We start from the raw sequence: 19,688 nt of genomic DNA, 5'->3' as shown, positions 1-19,688 counted from the left end.
ATTTACTGATCTAACATTGTTGGGTTGATGTTTAGACGAGTTGTATATACATTATGTACACAACCATGTATCTCCATCATTGATAGCGATCCGATGGATACATCTGTTGAAGAGTTGTCACTTACTCAGACGTACTTATAAATATAATTATTTTCTGTGACTGTATCTTAAAGTTACATTAATTTGTAGGATCCTTTACTATAGATAATTTAGCTGATCTGTAACAATAACATCTTCATGCCTTATTTATCATGTACTGTAGTACGCCGCTAGATTAAAACTGACGAGGAAAGATAACACATGGCCACTGATAGCTCTATTGTTGTAGAGCCCAGGTGGTCGTGTGGTCTAGCGGAACGGCTGCAATGCAGGCGATTTGGTGTCACGATATCACAGTAGCATGGGTTCGAATCCAGGCGAGGGAAGAACCAAAAATTTGCAAAAGCAAATTTACAGATCTAACATTGTTGGGTTGATGTTTAGACGAGTTGTATATACATAATGTACACAGCCATAAATAAATAAAATAAATAAATAAATAATTTTTATTTCAAGAGGATGATCCCATTAGTTAAAACTAATCTTCCTGAGAGTCCTCAAAATAATAATAACATAGTTATAAGTACACACAGTATTATAAAGTTATATTATACACAATATACAATTGTATTGAAATAATAATGAAAAGGCATATTAATTTGCTCAATTGATGAAAAATGTGTAACATTTTGTTTTAAAAGATACAAGTGTATCACTCATTTTGATTTCATTTGGTAAACTGTTCCATATTTGAGAACCTGAATATGTAAATGTTTTCTTTAAAAAAAATGTTTTTGGTTTTGGAAGATTTAATATTTTTTCATCAGCTGAACGTAAGTTATAGTTTTGATTATCAGTAAAATGAAAATTTTCTTCTAAATAGTTTGGAACCATACTATTAATTGATTTAAATACAAGTATTGCCTTTTGGTATTGAATTCGTTTTTCCACATTTAACCAGTGTAAACTATTAAACAATAAACTGGATGATGTCATTATGTCAGCTTCTACTATAACCTTAGCAGATTTCTTTAATAACTTATTAAGTTTATTTATTCCACTTTCACAACAACTTCCCCATATATTGCAACAATAATCAAATAATGGCAGAATATAAGCATTAAAATAGATAATACGTATATGCATAGTTAAATATTTTCTTATTTTTTGTAATAAATTGATTCTATTTGAAATAGTAATTGACATTGTTTCTATTTGCTGATTGCAATTTAAATTTTTGTCAATATATAAACCAAGTAGTTTATCACATTCTACATTTTCTATTTGTTAATTTGAAATATTGATATCTTAACTGTTTCCAGTTAAACAAAGCCTTTGTTTTGAACCAATTATCATTGATTTACACTTTTTGGCATTTAATTTCATACAATTTTGCAAACACCAGTTTTCAATTACATGAATATCATTTTAAGGTTAGAAGCTAAAGAAGCTAACTGAATTACATCATTACCTTTACAATGTAATGTAGAATCATCTGCATATAAATCTATTAATGAATGTTCTATATTAAGTGGTAAATCATTGATATATAGAATAAATAACAAAGGGACCAGGATAGAACCTGGTGGTACACCAGTTTTTATGCATTTAGTATTTGACATGACGTTATTGACCTTAACTAGTTGGCTTCGTTGAAACAAGAATGACTTAAACCAGTTTAGTGAAACCAGTTTAGTGTACTATTTGAAACATTATAATATTAATGTTTTTTTTAATACAATTATATGATTAACCAGATCAAAAGCTTTCTTTAAATCTAAAAATATAACTCTGTTTATCTCTACATTATCTATATTTGCTAACCATTTATCTACTAATTTAGTAAGTGCAGTAGTACACGAATGTTTAGGTCTGAAACCTGACTGTGTAGTATTAAGAAGGTCATTACTAGTCTATTTAAAAATATATACAAACTATTAGCTATATGCCGTTCTATGATTTTAGAGAGACAAGGCAAAACTGCTATTGGTCTTTAATAAGCAGGATTACAGGCATCGCCACTTTTAAAAATTGGGCATACTCTTACAGTTTTAAAAATACAGGCGATCTGGGGTCACGATATCACAGTAGCATGGGTTCGAATCAGGCGAGGGAAGAACCAAAAATTGTGAACTATGAACGAATAAATAAGTATACATGTTCCCTATGATATAATATCTTTGATAAGAGTTTTTACCCCAATTTCACGGTCCACTAAACATAGAAAATTATATTGCAAGTGGGGAATCCGTGTACTATGGACACATTTTTTTCTTCTTACTTAAGTACTGGTCGTTGTACAGTCCTGTGAAAAAGCCTATTGATATGGTCGAAGTGTGTATAAAACGTCGTGATATATTTCCAAAACTTTTTAAAGCGAGTACTAAAACTTCAAGTAAAATTGTTCTTAAAAAATACGTTTATTCATGGATGTCTGCTCCTGTAAAATTTCGGATCCATTACACGCTAACTCACCAAAAATATTTCAATATGCTTGATAAAACGTGTATGATTTTAATCTTCAATATGAAACGTTAGAAATGTCAAATAGTTTTAGAGGTTGAAAATGCTTGCTAGAAAGTTAAAAAAAAAAAAAAGGCATTTCAATAGAAACTGCTTAATTTGTTCTCGATGTTTTACTTACCAACAGTACATAACTATAATTTAAATACTACGTTGTAGACGTGCACCAAAGGAACAAAAAAAAATTGATGAACGGTACACAACGCTCAACGACCGGAATCAACCATACGTTGGTTATACCCGTGTATATTCATGTATGCATCTACAAATAGCTTGCATTTTAATTTGCAAATATCATAAACAATAAAGTCATTTAAAGACTTTTTTCAGATGTTGCTTGTCGAATTGTAATATAAAGCTTGCATTTTAATTTGCAAATGTCATAAACTATAAAGTCATTTAAAGACTACTTTCAGATGTTGCTTGTCGAATTGTAATATAAAACTTGCATTTCAATTTGCCAATATCATAAACAATAAAAAATTTAAAGACTATTTTCAGATGTTGCTTGTCGAATTGTAATATAAAGCAACAATCATGATAAATGGATTTTTTTGGAAAAAAAAGTTTGTTTCCAGTTTTGGAAAAAAAATAATTTGTTTTTGACCCTAAGAAAAAAAATGTTTGTTTCACCCTCAGCTGCCACTATATGTAATGCTAAAATTGAGTATTTTGTATTTTCAGAAAGTAAACATTATTCAGTCTTTTCCTTCATCCTTTATTCTACAGACTTAAGTAGATATACTCAAATACGACAATAAATACACGTATGAACTAACTGGATTTGCATTTATATACACTGCAAAGGTGTGTAATAAGTTCATGAAAAATGTCTCTAATTTGCCTTCTTGAACACAAGGACAACTCCCTTATGTTAATCAGTATTGCCACCTTCTCCTCTTTTAATGTTTATCTTTTATCCCACTCTTAAGGTGTTATAATTTATTGAACATATCTTATTATAATCATCAAAAATAAAATGTGTGCATGATAACTGTTTCAAATCCGAGATGACCTGTTACCATGGCAACGGGGACACAAACAACATATTTGGTATCATAGTTCTTGAATGTGTATCGATAGCTATCAACTAACAAAATTTAAGAAAAATCTCAGATTATGAATACTGCAACTTCGAAAGGTTTAAAAAGATTGCTATTACTGATTAAAATGATAATTATTGTTATATCTCGGTGCAAATGCCCATTTTAAACAGTATCTTATTCAAATAGAAATAGTTATGTTGATGAAATTAAACTTTTTACATTGAAAGGTTCATCTTCTGATTGCGAGAAAGAAGATCTTATTCAGGAATTGGACGTTATGAGAAAGATTCCTAAACATAAAAATATTGTTTCATACTTAGGATGCTGTACAAAACAAGGTATTTATTGTAGAAAAAAAAGAATACTTAAACAATATCTTATAGAAAAGGTCACCAAATTGTTAGGTTTAGGATTTTGAACTCAAAAAATCAACTTACATAGTTTTAAAAGTTTAAATGTAAATTACTACAAGAGACAGACAAAAAAACATAGGAACATTATAACTGATTAGTCAAACATAAACATACAACGCATTGACAAAGGAACATAAAAGACCAAAATAACAAAAAACAGTAAACAAAAAACGTTGAAAAAACAATCAAATTCTTAATTTTCAAAAACTTTAGATGTGAATAAAACTGCGTAACACGGATGGTGTCGCATCTTTTTTGATAAAGAAATTGCACTTATTACTCTGGGTCCGAAATTTTCGAAATAGCCATATGAAGGTCAATTTAGCCAAGAAATTATGCTCATCACAAGAGTTTCCTCCAAAATGTCACTATTTCTACACCAATATAAGAAATAAATTTACTTCTTCCTATTATCTTGGATGTTATAACTAAGAGGTTCCGCTGTAAAAACTAGATGGCCCTGTCATCTTTTTTCTTTTAATATTGATTTGTTTCCGTATTAAAGATCCTGTGTATATTTTGATGGAATATGTAAAGGGAGGCAATCTTCAATCATATTTACGAAAATGTCGACCAAGTCAACAGACTGCAACCAGTGAGGAGATTTTGCCACCTAGTGCGAAAGACTTGAAAATGATTTCATTAGGAGTAGCTAGAGGGATGAGTAATTTACATACTAGTGGAGTGAGTAAATTATTGTGAAAATTACAATCATTGACTTTTGACTTTTCTATGAAAGGGTCAGAGTGCAGTCACATATACAGAAGTCAATTATTTTGTATCTGCATTTATTTGGTTCTATATTTATTCTGTCATTTTACCAAACTCAGTTTATTATGAATTTACAAATTCTAATTTTCAGTTGCATTCCCTGTAAATTTTAAATTAAAAAACGTATATCGCTTAAGAAATCTCTTACCAACCTTTTTATGCATGTAAATACAAATAATGAGATGTGGCATGGTCCATTTTTGCCATTTGAAGGTAAAAATGGAGTATATGTAAGCAATTATAGGCTATCATACGTCCTTCAATAATTAGAAAGCGAATAGTCGTCTATGAAAGGCCGCAAATAGTGTCCAAGATAACTTTTGTTTGGAAAAGATCCCCGATTCTGTTATAACATGCACTTACATGGAGTAAGAGATACGTGTAAGAAAAGAAAATGTAACAATATTTTCGATTATCAAATGTTTTACCCGGGTTAATATGCATTGTTAAAACCCTGCCGAAAAGCGTGTCGCCCATTAGTGATCAGTCCGTAACATATTGTGTATGCTCTATATTATATATATAGAGAACTGTAAAATTTCATACTTGATACAAGACGTGTATACTAATCAGCTTGAAGCTGTGTCATAAAGAGTATTAAACTTCCAAAGGTCAAATGTCAAGATTAAACACTTTGATTTCAGTTGACAACCCCATGTCCTATATAAAAGATTTTTTACCACACTTTATTCACAGCGATTTCGCAGAGATGACTTCTCAATTGATGCCCACTTCGTCTAGGTGAGGAATATAAATTAAACATAATTATAAGAACTATTTGAATTGATTAATAGGTTATAAGAATACCTGGTCATAAACCTGATTTTTCACTTTAGATATTTCAATTTTACACAGGAAACTCCACATAAAAATTTACGACAAAAGGAATGATTTTCGTTACCTATTGTTCATTTTCCTTTTTTGGATGATGATTTTCCTTTGGCAACATCTTACGGTATTTAGATATCACAAACTCGTTCGCTATGCCCGCAGTGTAGTAGGATATACGTTTGCAGAAAGGAAAGGTAACAATAAATTCGTTTATCAAATGTTCCGTAGGTTAAGATGTATAATTCTTCTAAGTTAGGAACACATAAATTGATTATTTGTGAATCTGAAGTCAAACCAATTGAATTTATGTAGTTTGACATTTAGTTTCAACAAACGCAATATATTTTCTAATCCAAAAAAGTCACTGCACAAATTAATTAAAAATCGCCGTTTTATAATCTCGTGAATGTATTCATTCATATATATATATATGTTACAGTGAATTTCTATAATCAGGGATTATGTAGAATCCCTGATTTTCCAGGGAATATGTAGAATCACTGAAAGCATTAGTAATTATATATAATCACTGAAAATGACCACTGATTTTACATAATCACTGAACATTTTAATTATTATTCTACATATTCCCTAATATGATTTCAGGGATAATCAATAATTTAAGGATCCTTTGTTTGTTAAAAAATAAATATTATTATCATTTTTTTCTTTCATATTTCTTGCCAGTTGAAACAATTTTGCTTTTAAAGACAGATGATAATCTTAAATATATAACCAACACAGGTTTCGAGATCAATATGAAGACTTCAAAATCATAATTAATCAACATTCCCTTTATAGCGATAACTTTAAGAAAAAAAGAAGATGTGGTATGATTGCCAATGAGACAACTATCCACAAAAGACCAAAATGACACAGACCATAACAACTATAGGTCACCGTACGGCCTTCAACAATGAGCAAAGCCCATACTGCATAGTCAGTTATAAAAGGCCCAGATAAGACAATGTTAAACAATTCAAACGAGAAAACTAACGGCCTTATTTATGTAAAAGAAATGAACGAAAAACAAATATGTAACACATAAACAAACGACAACCACTGAATTTACAGGCTCCTGACTTGGGACAGGCACATACATAAATATTGTGGCGTGGTTAAACATGTTAGCGGGATCCCAACCAACCCCTAACCTGGGACAGTGGTTTAACAGTACAACATAAGAACGAACTATACAAATCTTTTAAGGCTTAACTCATCAGATGGACAAAAATAAAAGTGGACATGTATTGATTGTTGCCATCGTCAAATGGATATTCCTGTTCTAATTGTAAATATATAAGGCTTGTTATTTGTGGTAAAGAAGATTATGGAACATCTATTTTGTGGTTTTTGGATTTTTTTTTTGTTTTTTTTTGTTTGTCAACAGAAAATTCAAACTGAGAGAACTTACGCATCTAAATCTCATGAGACAGAACTAAGGATTGATAAATAGAACAAAATTTTAGAGGAAGCTGGAACTTGGTGTAATATTCTCATAACAATTCCACAGGGAAAAAAAGGAAAGGGAAACCCAAAAAAGTTAATCATTGGCAATTGTTCACAAAAAGTCTGAAAAAGAATATTGCCTGGCCACAAAACATGGTATTTTGCTCGAAGAATTTGAGGTTGCTAATTCCCTTTTTTTTCAGGATACCTTGAGATGGTTTTACTGAACACTTTATTTTTCTTAGGTGTGTCGAAAAATTGATTCCATATGTGTAGGAAAGGGTTTTTTTAAATGTGGAAATTGTGATAGAAACAGTTGTGAAGCATATCATTTTGATATATTGTGCTTAACATTTTTCAATTTATGTTTATAATGATGTTTTGATATGATTTTATAGAATAAATTATTTGACTTTTATTCATTTTCTTTATCAGTCAGGGGCGTTACTTAAATAAGTCATTTTTTAAAGTTACTTATTTAAGTAATTTTTGTTTTTAAAAATAATAAAATCACTTAAAAGAGTTATTTTAATTTTCAATAGAAACATAGACTTAATGTAGTTTTCATGAATTTTCACATCATTTCATATCAGAAAATAAAGAATTTGTCAGATTTGAGAGGTGTAAAGAGATAAAGGGTTACCTTAAAAAATAATGAAAAAAATATTACTTAATTAGGTTATTTTATACATTTTTGAAAAAAATAGTAATTACACTTATCTAAGGAATATATGTAATTGAATTTGGTTACAAATTATAAATACCTTCAAGTCTTAATTAATTCACAAGTATCTATCTACTTATATCACGCTACTTTCAAGATTTTGGAGGAAAATGATAATTTAATAGTCCCAAGAGACCAATCTTGACCCAGAAGCGTCGGTATGAAAGATAAGTGCGTCAGAAAGTTAATTAGTGTTTCAGAAAAATTGTATTTTATATTTCATGGAAAAAATAACCAGAAGACTGTGAAAATTAGTTAAAGCCAGTAAAATCTGTATTTTTGGACAACTATAAAAATAATATTCAGAAAAGTTACTTATATAAGTAATATTCAAGATAGCCTCGTTTTAAACATTACTTGTATAGGTATAATTTTAACTGTTACTTGTTTAAGTAATGCCCCTGACTGTTTATAAATAAAAATATTTCTTCATTTCAGTTGTTATGTATAATCCCTAACGTTTTTCTAGTGATTGTACATAATCCCTGAAAATTTTAGTGATTATATATAATCCCTAAACAAGCCAGTGATTCTACATAATCCCTGAAAATTTCAGGGATTCTACATAATCACTGATTATACAAGTTCACTGTAACATATATATATATATATAGATATATGTTCCAGACCATATGAGTATTTGGACAGTACGCGTACGGACATGACCGTATATACTCGTACGATATAGTAATGTATTTAGACCAAATTGGGTTATTTTTAGACTAACACTTATCAAAAAGCTTTTATTGAGTCTTACAAATTAACGTTAATACAATAAGATGACAATAAGTGCCCGGGTGACACTTGCTGCCACAAAAAAATGTCAGATTTCTTCTATTTGTATGTCTTGTTCATTGTTGTTCCTTTGTATTTGTATATCTTGCTTGCAAGAGGAAAGCTTCCTTGTTTTGCAGCAGCATGCAATGAAATTCTATGTGTTCTCCAATGTGCAGTTTCAATTTTCTGTTTCAAAAGTTCTATATCACTCATATCATAATAAGAGTTCAATATGCCAAATTCTCTTGAAAGTTTGTTCAAACTAAAAAGATAACATCATCAATTTTACATAACAATCGGGAAAAATCTCCCGATGCCCTATCAACAACTTTTATTCTCACATTAACAAAGATACTTCTTTCAATCTTTGCATTAGTTTTCGACACTGTTTTTTGTTATATTTTCTCATTGTATTTTCAACATTTTTCTGATAGTTTCTGTCAAGTATCTTTCGTATTTTGTCTTGAATCGTCATTTGTGCGTCGTCCGTTGTCATGGTACATTTACTGTCCTCAGAAAGGTCAGCTATAATGTCATTCAGTATCATTAAATCATCAACTGCCTCGTCCTCGTGTGCAGGTCTGTAGTCTGTAACATCATATGTCTCTGTAAATATGTCTGACTTTTCGTTGTCGTTTTCGGGTAGATTGAGCAGTTCCTGTCTTTAGGCCTCAGCATATGTCTGTGAGTCGGTTTCAGCATCTGTATGTGAGTCGATGAAAGCTTCTGTCTGTCTGTCTGTCTGTCTGTCTGTCTGTCTGTCTGTGAGTCAGTCTCGTTTTCCGCCAGTAAGTCTGTCGAGTTTTCTGCCTGTGAGTCGGTTTCGTTTACTGTCTGTGAGTCGGTCTCGTTTGCGCTTGTGAGTCAGTGTCGTTATCAGTCTGTTAATCGGTCTCTTTTTCGGTCTGTGTGCCAGTCATTAAGTCCCCGTCTGTTTCAAACAGGTGCTCTACTTTTTCCTCGTCAATGAACTTCTCAATCTATTGCAAACTTACATATATAACACCATTAGCCTTTTGACCAAATTCAGTTTCAAAAGGCGTTATTTTAATACTAGAATGACACTGTGTGTTCAGTGAATACTGTATCTCATCCAGAAACTGAAGCCATCTTGAGCTCGGTTTGTCTGCTATCTTCCAGACCATATGCATATTAGTACCGTACTTTTTCAAAATACCCATACGGTACTCTACGCAAACGGTATGCCTAGTTTTAAGAAGTTGGTCAATTTTATTAGATACAAATTTAAAATACAGCTCAACATAATTGAAATCTCTAGTTAACATAAAAACTAAAAACTAAATATTTGAACTACTCGATAAAAAAACACGTTAATGTAATCGCTTAATCTCCTATATTTAAAATGTCAGTAATACATGAAATTAAACACTGTACTGTAAAAGTGAAGTTATCGAAAATAAACATATTGTTGGAAGAAAAGTTTTTAGAAGATTAAGGAACTTTACTTAAAAAATTCCTTCATGTGCATTTAGCATAATAAAATCTTGTTACGATATGTGTTATATAAAAAATTTCGCCACGCTTAATTGTAACTGCAAATCGTAAAACAGAAGGATCTTCATAGCATCTGTTGCCGCAAGAAAAGAAAGCTTGTTTCTTGCTAGCAAGAGATGATAATACAAAGGAAAATGCATATACGAAACATTTTTATGTAACACATATGACGTTTCTGATGGCAGCAAGAGTAATCCTGGCTAAGAGTTAAAAAAATAGGATTCAGAAAGACAGTTGAATTACATGTTTTTTTAATTCTAGTTCATTTATATGTTTTTGAGTTTTGTGTGACCTCCATTTTCACTGAACTAGTACACAACTTTATTTAGGGGACAGCTGAAGACCACTTTCGGGTGTGGGATTTTCTCCCTGCGTTGAATACCCATTGGAGGCCTTAGGCTGTTGTCTACTCGTTTGTCGGCTTGTTGTCTCTTTGACATATTCCCCATTTCTATTCTCAGTTTTGATCAAAGAAATATTTTTTTTACGACTGATTGAATTACCACTCATTTTCCTTATTCATTCATCTACTTGCAAAAATATTGATTAGTAAAACTAAAAAAAAGATTTTGATAAATGTTTGTCTAGAATCAACCCAAAATGATTCGAATACATATATGGTCCAGCTCGTGCTAGACCGTATAAGTATAAGTCGAAATACTCATATGGTCTGGAACATTTTATTAATCAAGAACAACAATTACGCATTACTGAACCGCTTTTGAACACAAACGGGGTCCAATTTCGATTTGATAAATTCTTATACTATTAATCGTATTATTTTAGCGATTCATATTTCGTTAAAAGTTGATCACATGTTCATTTGTATTTACTCAGGCTGCACACAAATCTGCTATGGTTAGCGTTTCATATATCAAAAAGCATATTGCACAGAGAATACAGCAAGTTACTGAAAATACATTTAAAAAATCCCAAATAGTCCATTTGCCAATTCCCGTAATTGACCCTGTAACTACAGATATCTTTTTTTAGTTGACTCCCTTTTGAGGGACATTGATTTTCATTTACAATGAAGAGCTAACAGAAAGAGCAAACTTACCTATGCGTGATGTGGGTTATCTTTAAGGTTTTCAAATATTTTAATTACATAAATTTGTTTTTAAGCACAATACTTTTGACATCTGAAATTATTTTTCACGAAAAACTACTTAAACCGCCGATACCTCACTTTCAATTCATCATTCTTTGTTTTGCCAATTTTTTCCGGTATAGAACAAGTCTACGATTGACAAAGGGAAGTAATTTGTTTAAAAAGTGTGTAATAACAGAATCAAATCGGTAGTTGGCAAATGGAAAATTGTCGACACATGCCAATCAAAACGACTTCCTGTGTAAACAGTTTGCAGCAATCATGACGGAAGTTAGATTCGCGTCCCTGGAACTAGATAAAAGGGACTTTATAATGGAAAATATGGAAACGAAAAACACAAAAAGGCAGCACAACACTGTAGTCTAACTATTCAGGGAATATTTGACCGAGAAAAGCAAGCCGATAGAATTTGAACAGTACACTATGGAGCAACTGGACGATAGGTAAATTGGCATTGTTTTATTTGGAAATGAGATGTAAGAAAGGGAAACATAATATAAAGACAACTTTGCAATCCTATAGACAACGTTTAAACAGAAATGTAGGGACATAGACATTTGCAATGAAGATATATTCTAGGGTTAGCTGCAATTGAACACCACTCTTCCATGGAAGAGAGTGATTAGAAGAAGATTTACTTGTATTTTTTTTTTAAATCTTAAGGATGTACAACTTTTTGTTATATAAGGTTATTTGTATTTTAGGAATATTGTTGGAATCGAGCGTCACTGATGAGTCTTTTGTAAACTAAACGCGCGTCTGGCGTAAATACAAAATTTAACATTGGTATCTATGATGAGTTTATTGTATAACACATATGACAACAATTTTAATTCCAAATAAAATGCCTTATCGGTTTAAGAATAAACCTACTGTGAATTTCAAAGAAGATTTTGCATGATTTAAACGAGAAGATGATAGAAGTTATACAGGAGGATCAGAAAGAACAAGAAATTACAGACTCGGATGAGTATATGTTTAATTTAGACAATAAACTTGGGCAAATACGAAAAATTAATCAAACAAGGAAATCTTCAAACAATACTTCTGATTTATAAGAAACGTTAACAGTGAACGCTAACGCTGAATGCTATATACCTAGATTAAACACTAGTAATACTAACACATCAGCTGTTTAAACGCTGAGCACTAGAGAAAGAATTCCATCAGAGGGAAATCCTACCGGAAATCAATCACGCAACTTTGCTGTCCCGAATTCACAATCATAAAATACTCAAGAAGAATGTTCGTATATACAACCACCAGCCCAACTACCAGCCCAACTACCAAATGTATTTAGTAACAACCATAGATAACCTAAATTAGATTTGCCACATTTTGACGCAGATGTTTTGGAGTGGAGCTCATTTTGGGACTCTTACGAATCTACCATACATTTTAATAGTAGTCTTACGCCAATCAAAAAGTTTAACTATCTTAAAGCCCGCCCATCTTGATGGAAGAGCCGCGCAAACTATTGAGTGATTCGATTTGACTAATGAAAACAACGAAACCGCAGTCAACCTTCCCAGAGATCGATTCGGACAAGCTAGCAAACTGATACATGCTTACATGAAAGCACTAATGAACCAACCCGCACCAAAAATGATGCATTCAGCTTGAGGTCTTACGGAGACAGATTAGAATCGTATGTGCGAGGATTAAAATCACTTGGTCAAACACCAGAGATGTATAGTTAGCTGTTGGTTCCAGTAGTTTTGGACAAATTTTCGATTGACATAAGAAAATCTATTGCAAAAGAAAACGGTAGAGATAATTTGATATTAGAAAATTGGAAAATCTACAAGAACCAATAACTAAAGAGATTTGACATACTTGAAGCTGGAGAAGGAGTCATGGATTCAGACATACTAAATAGTATTGTACGCCTCTGCATTTTTTTATGGTTAGCAATCACATTCATACAAGAGCAAACTCACAGACACACGTAAGACGGTAATATGCGTACATGTATTTTTATACGACCGCAAAAATTATTTTTTGCGTCGTATAATGCTATCATGTCGTCTGTGTCGTCGTCTGCGTCGTCATCGACCGAAGACGGATTTAGTTTCTGGACAATAACTTTAGAGTTTTAGTGAATGGATCTTTACAAATTTTTACCAGAAGGTTCAATACCACTAAAAGAAGGTTGGGATTGATTTTGGGGGTAATTGTCCCAATAGTTTTGGAATTAGGGGCAATAAAGGGGGCCCAAAATAAGATTTTTTTTAGTTTTCAAACAATAACTTATGTGTAAGTGAAAGAATCTCTGTGAAATTATACCACAAGTTTCCATACCATAGATTGATAGTTAGTATTGATTTTGGGGGTTATGATCTCAACACTTTTGGAACTAGGGGCTAAAAGGGGTGCCCAAAATAAGAATGTTTGTAGTTTTCCAACAATAACTTGTGTTTAAGTGTGTGAATCTCTCTGAAATTAGACCACGGGTTTCCATACCATGAAGGGATAGTTAGTATTGCCTTTGGGGGGTTATGGCTCAAAATATTTAAGAATTAGGGGCAAAAAAGGGGGAAAACTAGGTTTTTCTGGTCAATAGACAATAAAGACAATTTTAAAGAAGAAGTAAATATCAACACGCTCATTGTTCCGGAAATTGCCGTTCCGATTCATAACAATATTTCACAGACTACAAGGAGCTTGCCACATTTGAGTGGACTTAAATTTATTCACACTCTGTGCATAGTGAAGATCGTTTTGAAATCGACTTACTCATAGGAGCGGACTACTATTTGGATTTATTGAGGACCAAGGTATTAGAGGCCAAGGCCGACCGCTGTTCAGTAAAAGATGGTATATTCATTATCAGAACCAATCAAAAGAAACATCAACCAGCCGTCAACAGATCTTGTAAACGACATTTCACACAAGAACATAGCTATTGACAACGAGAAAGGAAAGTCCACGGCAAAGTAGCCATGGAAACATAACTATTCAGATGATATACCTGCAGGTATGACCGTTTCCAAAGAAGACCAGAAAACACATCGCAATGGACCCCAAGGATCCCATTGCGAGAGGAAAAAACGACATATGTTAGAAATATTAAGTGAAAAAACGTGTGCAATAAATTATAATTCAAAGTAATAAAGTATATTTAATATTGATTTTCTATGCATCTCACAAAGTACCTTTTCTGTTAAAGAAGAGGAAAATGTTCCTGTTGACTTGAATGATGCAAATTTTGAGTTAGAACTTTTATCTAACTCACAGAGTGAAACTGTTATGAAAAGTAAAATCACAAAAATACTGAACTCAGAGAAAAATCTAATCAGAAAGTCCATAATCACATGGCAAAATCGAAAGACAAAACACATAAAAAACGAATGGACAAAAACTGTCATGTTCCTGACTTAGTACAGGCATTTTCAATGTAGAAAATGGTTGATGAAACCTGGTTTTTTAGCGCTAAACCTCTCACTTTCTCACAGTCTCATCAAATCCCGTTATATTAACAATGATGCGTGAACTAAACAGACATAATAAATAAAATAGTCAAAATATGAGTACAGTCGTCATCATCGTGTAACAATTTTAAAAGGAACAATTTAACAGAACACAAAAACATAACTACAAACACATTCATTAATTCGCGTGGATGAACGACATAATGATAAATTTGATGAAATTATGGCAGAATTTGGTTATGGAGCCTCCAAGAAAAATACAAATACAATGAACCAGAGACATTGATGCCAAATCAAAATTTCTTAAAAGTACCACATCCAGATATGAAGATGCCATTTTTAGATGACTGCAGCAATGCAGCTGTTTATATAAATTTCAATGTTCACCTATATGTGAACAACCCTTGAAAGGTGTAGCTTCGAAGTCATATACAAAATGTTCTTGTTGTAAATATCTTGTCACTTTATCTGTTAGTTGTTATATATTGTTATAATTAAATAAGGAAACAAATGTATATTGATTGTTGTGATTCTGTTGTTACATTTTGTAAATGTACATTTAAGACTTTGACAGTAAGAATGGTTTTCAAGATGTCCAAGTTTGTATGATGTCGATACGTAGGTTATATCGACATAAGAGAAGCATATTGACCTCAAACTTCGTCCTCAATCTATATGTTTCTCGTTGTACGATATAACCTCGTTCGTCCTCATTCGATAAAACCGCGGATCGATCTCATTGAAAGGCTATAATTGTTTAATAAACATCGGATTTCATAATACTTAAATTGAATTTGCAATGCGTGTGATTCAGATATGATACAAAAAATCATTAAGATAACCGAACGTGTAACATAGTTTTTAAATTCCTTTTAAGCTTAAAAGTTTCTTTCAAAGACGTAATTCCCCTTTGAACCTGACGTAATTTTCAATATAGCCCATGTTCTTTCTTTGAAATGTGGTTGATTTAATGTTATTTTTGACAACTTCCCTGACTATTTAAAACGAAAATCTACTTTGATTTAACAAATTTGAGTTCGTTACGTTTTATTCTAAAATGTGACGCAATTCCATATATATTTTTTTTGTAGTAAATTGTAACCCAATTTTATTTGATTATGATTTCCGTTTTTGTTGAGAAACAATAAACACCTAAATTATTTAAAATGAAATGAACTAGTTTTCCTATTTAAATTGAAGTCATTCCTTCGAAAAGTTTTACAGACGCCGTCGTGATTTTGTAAAATCGATTTAGAATATCTGTGTCACTGATGTGTTCTTATCATTGAAACCCGTAATCCCGTCCACATTTTTACGATAGTTACGTATACATCACCGTATGCGACTAATACCTTACTTTTACTTTCAATAAATATCCTAGCTACTCTTATTTGATTTAAAGTGATTCGTGTTTCTTTTGTTTTAGTTATAGGTTTTGTAGTTTGTCCCGTTTTGTTCTTTTATTTTTTTGACGTTTCTGTCTCAAAATGTAATGTCTATCCTTTGTCTTGAAACCCTTTTAAACTTTTACACTCGGTCAACAGTGGAATTAGTGAATTAACTTGTGCTGATGGTTTGTGAATCTGGTATTGTTTAAGTATTCGATAACAGATACATCAATATTCTGTTATATTTTGTATAATTACAACATATCAATGTATTTTAACAGTACTACAACGGCCAGCATTTATCTATGTTTTGGGGAGCTTTTTATTTTCATGTGTATTAAATTATGGCTTGTAGTTTCGCTGTTTTTCTTTTTATGTCCGGCGGGGGCATTAAGTTTTACACTTGTCCGTCTGTAAGAACGTACGTCCGTACATCCAAAAGTTGGTTTCTGTTCTCTTACTAAAGTTTACTACAACCAAATGTTTTGGAACTTATACCAAGAGTTCCAAATGGTGAAGTTGAAATCACCACTTCGTAAATTTTACGGACGCCATCACGAGTTGGTTGACCGTTAACCGTTTCACAAATGATATCGGATATGTTCTTTACGTGGTAACTTCAATCTCCTTCCCTTTCATGAATGTGATCTACCGAATTAAACTATTTACCGGATTTGTTATCACATAAGCAACACGACGGGTGCCACATATGGAGCAGGATCTGCTTACCCTTCCGGAGAACCTGAGATTACCGCTAGTTTTTGGTGCGGTTTGTGTTGTTTATTCTTTAGTTTTCTATGTTGTGTCATGTGAACTATTGTTTGAATTTGGTGGTGTCACTTTTTGTTCTAGAGTTTTGCTCCTTTACAAATAAAAAAAAATATAAATCTTATATCTGTTAAAATATCAAAGATGAAATTGTAATAAATTAATTTTTAAAATTGGAGTTTCTTCAATTGAATCAACTACAATTATGGACAAAGGAAGATTACTCCTATTTTAAAATTCAATTTTACAATTAAATCTACTACAACCAATGTTTTATACAATACAATGTTGACTGAAAAATTAAAACAATCAGTACCCTTCGGTGCTTACAAGCACTTTCCTAATGTCCCTTTATAACCTTATATGATATTTTGTTTCCGTTCTCTAACTTAAGTTTGTCAAAACTTAATTTTATGAAATGTATATATAATGCTTATAACAACTTAATTTAGTTTAAGTTCAAATTTTAGAAGCGTCACTTTTACAGTTTTTGGGTTATGTCCCTGTATAATGTTATATGCTAGCGGGGGCCTCATCTGTGTCCCTATTAGACATATTCCCCATGTATTTATTTAGCTAGAGAGTTGTTTGTTTGTAGTTTTTAATTGTGCAGCTTGTATCTTCTGTCTTGTTTTCCTTTTTTACTTTTACAATGCAACATTGCTCGATTATCTATTCTTACACTAAAACATGGGAACAGTGTTAGACTAAGTAAATATTTGGTTAATTAGTTCTATTAATTGCGTGACCGAGGACAGTCTTATGATTTATGTAAAATCTTTGTTATAGATTATCCATCGAGACTTGTCAGCGAGGAATATCTTGATTACTCCAGATTTTACTTGTAAAATCTGTGATTTTGGCCTAAGTAGAGATGTTGAGGGTTGTGATGTTTATGAAAGGACATCGAAGGTATGTAAATAACATTCTATGATATCATTAGATTTGATGACACAAGCCCTCACTGGTTTCCTGCCACACAAAACAACATATTCATCTTAAAATATTGTCCGTTGCCTGTCATTATTTTTTTTACATGTTTTATTCCTACAAAGTTGTTATGAATGCAGTTTTATGTATAAAATAGTTTGAAAAGCTATGCCAACTTAACAATTTGAGGTCCAGTTTCGTGGTAAAAATGTTTAAAATTCTAACATGTTTTATCCTTTCAAGTTCTTATATATGCATTTTTACTTCATATCATATTTGGAATAGTTATGACACTTTGAAAATCTGTGAACTGTAGGGGAATTCAGTTTTTCAGGGCCGAGTGAAAATGTTTTAAATATTGTTTTATTTCAACCAAGTACTTATTAATGAATTATTACTTTATAAAGCAGTTTGAATAGCTATGCTAATAAGAAAAAAACACTGAGGTAAATAGGGGGCGGGGTTCAATTTGTTTTGGCTAAACAAAATGTAGAAAAATATTTTCATACATGATGTATTCTTTCCAAGTACTTTTTAATGCATTATTTCTATTCACTACTAAAGGAGGAGACCGATTTCATAAAGACCCAACTTCTCTGAAACCGCACAAAGTCGGAAATATTTGTGATATGACGTATAAATAAATGTAGTGCTTTCTACTTCCTAACTTCCTAAATTAATAATTGTAACAATATTTATTGCACATAAAACGCAAATTTTTAAGAAAATATCTAAATTCGAAAACCTTTATCGATCCTTGCTTTATACGCTTTCGCGCACGCTCGTCGACGTACTACCGCGAATCTAGGGTATTAAATATTATTATTTTTCCAACCCAGATGTATAGGGTATTTTGCATTATGATCCTCATTGTTATGTCTTTAAAGAAATGGAATTAAATGCATGGCTGAGTTACTTTATCTACATGTTTGAGTGCTATCAAGTACTTATCAAGGCAGGATAAGAATATAAAGTAGTTTGAGTAGCTATGACAATTTAAATCTGAGGTCAATAGGGGAAGTTAATAATTGTTCATTTCTTCTCGCATACGAAATACTTTTTTGAAGCCTTTTTACCATATAAAGTGTCTGAATACGTTTTTGACAATTTTAAATTTTAGATTAATTGGGAGTTCAATTGTCAATGACTGATAACAAGTGTATAAATGTTTAGATGTGTATTTCAATATGTTTAATTCCTAACAAGGACTTATTAATGCATTATTACTGCATACATATGAAAAGTTGTTTGAATAACTATAAAAATTTCTAAAAGCTCGGGTTCAATTTTCCCTACCAAACACCTATTAAAATAAATTAGTGAAATAATAGTAGTTATGATGATTTGAAAATCTGAGACTTATGGCTAGTTAATAATGTTTAAAAACAAATTTTCAAGATGTTTGTGACCTACCATGTACAAAGTGTATCGGGTAAAAATGTTCAGAAATATTTAAGAAATGTGTTTAACGCAAGTATTCAATGAAACATTATTACTATGTTACTTAACTGGAACATCTATGATAATTTGATAATTTGAGGTCTATATACAATGAATATACAGGGCTTTGTTCCTTTAACAAACATAGTCGCTGATATATTAAAGTGAAATGTAGGTTTTACATTATACACAATAAACTAATTAACAGGTCAATACTAATCTGTTGTGTAATTTTCCAGACATATTGGACGACAGATTCAGTTACAATAAACGCAACTAAATCGCATATTTTGGTACATAAATCATTTGTTGTTGAGACATAAATTTCGGTTTTATTGATGTAAAATAATACTAAAAGGATCACCTATTTCGTGTCCACGCTATATATATTCAAAGTTGTGTTCCAGATGCAAAAGTACAATTGACATATGACGTTTTCTAATACCAACTAGGTAAAATCTATGTTCTAGAAATTGGAGATTTGATCATTTGAAGACAAATTAGAGAACCAATTTTGTCCCTTTTAAACGTT

The 19,688-nt window shown here is 31.6% G+C and overlaps 1 protein-coding gene across 1 annotated transcript in view; it reads left to right on the top strand.

Moving 5' to 3' along the window:
- LOC134721351 (fibroblast growth factor receptor 2-like) overlaps positions 1–19,688 on the top strand; it is a 250,008-nt gene that overhangs the window by 160,625 nt on the left and 69,695 nt on the right. Inside the window, exons 15-17 of the mRNA XM_063584292.1 lie at positions 3,836–3,946; positions 4,527–4,705; positions 17,576–17,698. Of these exons, the coding sequence (XP_063440362.1) occupies positions 3,836–3,946; positions 4,527–4,705; positions 17,576–17,698 (413 nt within the window). The remainder of the gene's footprint in view (positions 1–3,835; positions 3,947–4,526; positions 4,706–17,575; positions 17,699–19,688) is intronic.

This window comes from Mytilus trossulus, chromosome 6 (assembly GCF_036588685.1).
Source record: "Mytilus trossulus isolate FHL-02 chromosome 6, PNRI_Mtr1.1.1.hap1, whole genome shotgun sequence".
NCBI classification, from domain to species: Eukaryota; Metazoa; Mollusca; class Bivalvia; order Mytilida; family Mytilidae; genus Mytilus; species Mytilus trossulus.
Note: the sequence above shows the minus strand (reverse complement) of the source record. Positions and strands in the feature narration are given on the sequence as shown.